General features: G+C 36.9%; 1 protein-coding gene across 1 annotated transcript in view; it reads left to right on the forward strand.

The window, feature by feature from the left end:
- Nucleotides 1-879: 879 nt before the first annotated feature.
- LOC108782558 (uncharacterized) overlaps nucleotides 880-6,247 on the forward strand; it is a 14,766-nt gene continuing 9,398 nt past the window's right edge. Inside the window, exons 1-5 of the mRNA XM_018550852.1 lie at nucleotides 880-1,539; nucleotides 1,618-1,993; nucleotides 2,122-2,391; nucleotides 2,552-2,700; nucleotides 4,603-5,197. Of these exons, the coding sequence (XP_018406354.1) occupies nucleotides 880-1,539; nucleotides 1,618-1,993; nucleotides 2,122-2,391; nucleotides 2,552-2,700; nucleotides 4,603-5,197 (2,050 nt within the window). The remainder of the gene's footprint in view (nucleotides 1,540-1,617; nucleotides 1,994-2,121; nucleotides 2,392-2,551; nucleotides 2,701-4,602; nucleotides 5,198-6,247) is intronic.

Here is a 6,247-nt window from a genome sequence, read left to right on the forward strand (position 1 = left end):
ATGAGAGCAAGATTTCTTTTGTACTCGCGTCTAAGTTTTGAATAGCAACCTTGCCATAGGGGGAAGGTTCACAGTAAAGCACACGTGTTAGAGTTTATTTTCGCTTCCGTTGCGACTCTCTCGAGTTTCGTATAATATTGCTGCTGAGAAAAATTATTATTTCGAAAATGACGGATAGGTGCGCGCGACTTGAATGGATTGTCACGAGTGCTAAATTGACAAGTGACAATTGCGCCATAACCAAGAAATAATATAAATTAATAATATAAACGAATCGCGAACGCAACTCGATTGCGCGATCACGCCCTCGACCGATTACCGGAACGCGCGGCGAAATAAGTTTATTATAATATTAAAACCGCGAGCGCGACGCGATTACGCGATCACGCCCTCGACCGATTATCGGAACGCTGACGAGAAGCGCCGAACAAGAAGGTCGCAGACCTCAATAATTCAAATAAATATGAGAAGACCGAAACAGAGTGGAGTCAGTAATTTTATCAAAGTGTAGCGCGTCACTCTGCTCGAATACGATCTTAAGGTTATATCGCGACACACGTAGTGTAAGTGATCTATGTGAAATAAATAACGACTCCTTTTATCTCCTTATGTGGAGCAAGGACGTCTATAGACCTCTTTTGTCCATCACCGGTTGCTCCGGCCGACCGACAGTCAGTATATCTCTGACGGCTGGATAGGATTCTGTGGGCCAATCACCCGCAAACCCGAAACAAGCTGATTCGAGAAACGAATACGAGCCTCAGATATCGGACGGATACAACGGAAATTAACCTTAGCTATCAAAAAGGTATACGAATTGGCACATGGAACATCCGGACATTGGTACAGGCATCCCGGTTGGCACAACTAAGCAGAGAGATGACACGCTGTAAACTTAAGATCCTAGGTCTCAGCGAAGTGCGGTGGAAAAACAGCGGTGACATTACTACATCAGATAATCACTATATGATATACTCGGGCAATTCAACCACCCACATTAATGGAGTTGGAATTGTTATAACCACTAAAATTAAAAAATCATTAATGGAGTGGAATCCAGTCTCCGATCGATTAATAACCGCTCGTTTCCGAGCCAAAAATCGCAATATAACAATCATTCAATGCTATGCACCAACGGAAGTAGCGGACGACAGTGAAAAAGATTATTTCTACAACCAACTGCAGTCCACAATCGCCTCAGCGCACAAAAGAGACATCAAACTTATCATGGGTGACTTCAACGGGAAAATCGGCAATAATAATAACAACCTCGATGAAATAATGGGCCGCCATGGACTTGGAAAAGCATGCAATAATAACGGCGAGCGATTAATTGATCTCTGCATAGCCAACCAACTCTTCATCGGCAGCACGCGATTCCCGCACAAGGACATTCATAAATATATCTGGCAAGCACCAGACAGAGTAACACGTAACCAGATCGATCACGTGCTAATTGACAAGAAACACCTGAAGTCTCTTCTAGATGTTCGAACAATGCGTAGTGCAGACATGTATAGCGACCATAAGCTAGTCGTGGCAAAAATACGCATAAGAACAAAGAATATAATAACAACAAGAACAAAACAAAAGAAATTTAACATCGAAAAATTCAAGAATAAAGGCGAACGTCGGAACTTCTGTGAAACTGTAACAGCCAAAGTTAATAATATCAGTCCTACAATAAGTGCGAAGGAAAAATGGGAATTAGTGCAAAAAGCATACGTAGAATCCGCAAATGAAGTCATCGGGACCAAAAACAGTACCCGTGAAATGTGGATCACGAATGAAACCTGGGAATTAATCGAACAAAGAAGAACATTAAATCAACACCTAAACCAGGTTCGCAGTGATTTAACCCTTGCAAGATATAACAATATAGAAAAGCAAATTAAGAAAATGGCAAGAAGAGATCGTCGTAAATTCGAAGAAAACATCATCACTGACGCTGAAGTGGCGGCGGAACAGAAGGACGTGCGCAAAACATATCAATGTGTCAGGAGGATCACCGGCCATTTTACAAGCATTCCACAAATTAAGAACAGCGATGGCCATATTCTCACTACGGAACAACAACAACTTAATCGATGGGATTCTTTAAACACGACGATCCAAAAATAGATAACTGCGACATAGACTATACAACATCATCTCGTATTAGCACAAAGTCACCATCAGTTGCTGAAATCAGATTAGCAATAAAGAAACTTAAGAACAACAAAGCCGCAGGTAGTGACGGCATCGCACCGGAATTATTTAAAACTGATCCATCATTTGCGGCAGAAACGCTTGCCCCCATTATAACAGAAGTATGGGACACAGGCAACATTCCGGCGAAATGGAAACAAGGAATGATCATCATAATACCAAAGAAAGGTGATCTCCGTGAATGTAAGAACTAGCGAGGAATAACCCTATTGAACACATTTACGAAGATTCTAGTGTCAATCATCCACGAGAGAATGGCAGCGCACGTCAACGAGAAAAGAACAAGCAGGATTCCGCCCGGGACATAGCTGCATAGATCATATAAGTAGCCTTCGAATTATAGTGGAGCAAGCAGCAGAATTCAACTCACCACTGTATTTGACTTTCGTGGACTTCGAAAGAGCATTTGACACCGTGACTTGGCCGGCTATATGGAAAACACTAGAAAAATTTGGAATACCAGCCCAAATAACAAGACTAATAAAAGAATATGTATACAAAAAAATATGTATATAACAAGGCTCAATAAATTTAAAAAATAATTAATATAAAATAGGGCTACGAGCCAAATATTAGTTAAAATATAAAGTTCTTAGTAATAAACAGTCATTAATTAAAAATAAATATAAAATTTAATAAAATTCAAAAACAAACGTTTCGACCTAAATTAGGTCATTCTCAATGTTAAGAACCAACTATCGTTAACGATGTACAATGATATTATAAAAATTAAAACGAATACATAATCAAATACGAAAAAAAACATGTATAAATATTCTGTAATATGAGTATTTTCAATCTCACTCGCTATTGAAGACATAATTATATCGGCGCAAAATGTCGAGAGTTCATCAACAAAGCAAGACATCAAATAATGTAAATTGTGACTCCACATTTCTAAATAAAATAGTAAAAAAACAATGTCAGTAATAGATAAAAATAATAATAAAAAAAAAAAGAAATATAAAGAAAAGAATATAATATAAGAGTCAATTAATCAAATAGTAATAAAAACAATATCAGTAATAGATAAAAATAAAAAAAATTAAAAAAAAAAGAAATATAACGAAAAGAATGCAATATAAAAGAAAAGAATATAATATAAGAATCAGTTAATCAAATAGTAATAAAAACAATGTCAGTAATAGATAAAAATAATAAAAAAAAAGAAATATAACGAAAAGAATACAATATAAGAGTAAATCAATCAGCAAAAAAGTCAATTCACAAGGCAATAAGGTAAATGTCCCAGTTTGTGACCTTATAAGAAAATCGCATGAGTTAATACGGATGAAAAATACTCTAGAGTGATTAAAATCAGGAATCAATTATACCGAACTCAAGATTAATCATTTTTGTATCGAAAAACATGCTTTACTGGGGTTGTAAACATAATCTAATAAATATAAAAAAATAAATAGCAAACTATGTAAATGTAGACATTAGTGACCGCTTGATTTTAATTTTGCCCTATTTGTGACTCCACGGTTAGTGACTGGTGCATTGGATCGAATGTATCACCATGTATCACTTAGTGACCGACGCACATGATGCAATACACACGATGTCCATTGTAAGTGACCTAGTCAAAAGTGATAGCATTGTCACCAAAATTTTCCTTCGAGCATACATCGAATATTTCCGTTTATTCGTCCAAAATGTAACTCATACGTGTTTAGAAACATATGGAGATGAGTATTAATTGTTATCTTTTTGAAAAAAGCAACGAAATTTAATGTTATAGCTAGTTCTCTTGAGACAATCACAGATAGAAACATGCGTGTTTTATTGAACCGATTTGTCATATTCACTTATATACTCAAAATTACCAACCTTCTTCAGAATTCACACATAGCACAATATTTATTCACTTGTTCACTAAAACTTTATCACAAAAACTGTTTATGAACGTTTGTCTACGACAATATGACACAGCTATGACTTTGCCGCGACAAACGCCATGTCTACCAACGTGGCGACAACAACGTGCTCGATCTGCACTTAATGACGATACGGGCACCTTATTTCACATTTTCATGAGTTATCTGTTTACCAAATATCACTACATCACATATCAAAACGATGGATTATTAATTGAAAAACGTAATAAATATTGTTTTCAGAGATAAATTACTTGAAATTTCTGATTAATTACATATAAGTCTTAAAGTGGTCACAAACAGGGTCATGGTCGCAAACTGGGACATTTACCTTAAATTGAAATGAATATAATGAAAAACTACAACGAAAGTCACTTATATATAAAGTTACTAATAAAAGAATTATATGATAACGCGGAATGTGGTGTTCTCTTCAAAGGAAAACTGAGTCCCTCCTTCCAAATCAGAAGAGGTGTACGCCAAGGTTGCATTCTATCACCGATGCTATTCTTAGTGGTACTGGAAACCGGTGATGGAAAAGTGCAATCAAGAAACAACAAGCGGAATACAGTGGCTGCTGACTCGCCGACTTGACGATCTCGACTATGCGGACGACATCGTGTTACTATCTCATACACACAAAGATGCACAGGGGAGAATTTCAGCACTTCAAAGATACGCTGCAGAAGTTGGACTAAAGATCAACACCAACAAAACAAAAATAATGCGTATTGGAACAAACATAAGCACACCTATTTCCATTGAAGGACGCACAATCGAAGAAGTCAACGACTTTGTATATCTTGGATGCGTAATTGCCAAAGACGGAGGAACCAACATCGATGTTAGCAAAAGAATAAACAAGGCCCGACAAGCCTTCTTCAGATTTAATAAGATATGGAGAAGCTCAAAAATGTATAACATACATAAGCTTCGTTTATTCAATGCCTGCATCAAATCTGTGCTACTATACGGCTGCGAGACCTGGAAAAACACAGATGGACTGATAAATAAACTTCAGGTCTTCGTGAACAAATGTCTGCGACGAATTCTGAGACTGTTCTGGCCAAACTCGCCAACTAATGAAGAAGTATACTGCGCGTCTCCAAGTAAGAAAAAATAGGCACTGAAATCCGCCGCAGAAAATGGAAATCGTTTGGCCATATTCTGAGAAAAGATCCGCATAACATAGCTCGCATGGCCATGGAATATAATCCGCAAGGAAAGCGCAAAAGAAGGAGGCCTGCCATGTCTTGGAAGAGAACAATAGATAATGAAATCAAATCTATTGGAAAATGCTGGGCAGAAATAAAAACGATTGCCCAAAATAGAGTAAGATGGAGGAGACTCGTAGACGTCCTATGCTCTACATAAAGGAGATAAAAGGAGTGATGATGATGATTATAAATAAGAAAATAAATAATTCTTTATAAAAAGTTACATTTTTCTGAAAAATTATTAATCTATGCTAAAGTCGTCCTGTTTTATCAGGATTCCATTTGAAAAGAAATATCCGAATTGGCTTTACGGATTGCAAAATCCTTTCACAGAGTAAAAGTACGCACGTTAAACTATACTGGAAAACCTAATTTCACTAGAAAATCGGAAAAAAATTAAAAAATTTACTTATTCTGACACGTACAGCTGCCACTTGAGGTTAACATCCACTTAATATAAAAGTTTTAGAGATCGCAGATTGCAAATAAGTGTTTTGCAGTATTGGGATGACTTGTACGAACAATCCTGAGTTTGCAGATCCAAGATTAAATGCGTAGAAAAAAATATTTCTTTTCAAATCGAAATTACGATCTATGCGAGGATTCGGAACGTCAACAGAGTTTGACAGAGCAGAAATTGCTTTTAGAAGTAGTTGCGCCGTCTTGAATAGATGGCGTTGTAGAGCATCGGTAAAAACACGTATTGAACGTGACCCTACTTTGCCAGAAAAAGTAAATTTTTTAGTTTTTTCCCGAATTTCTCGCGAAATCACAGTTTGCAGTATACCTTTTTGTGCGTACTTTTATTCTGTAAAAGGATTTTGCAATTCGTAAAGCCAATTCGGATATTTATCTTCAAATAGAATAGCGATAGAACAGGACCAGGATTGAACTCGAATACGAGAGAGAGAGAGAGGGGGGGAGGGAGGGAGGGAGGGAGGG

This window comes from Cyphomyrmex costatus, unplaced genomic scaffold (genome assembly GCF_001594065.2).
Source record: "Cyphomyrmex costatus isolate MS0001 unplaced genomic scaffold, Ccosl1.0 scaffold1308, whole genome shotgun sequence".
NCBI lineage: Eukaryota > Metazoa > Arthropoda > Insecta > Hymenoptera > Formicidae > Cyphomyrmex > Cyphomyrmex costatus.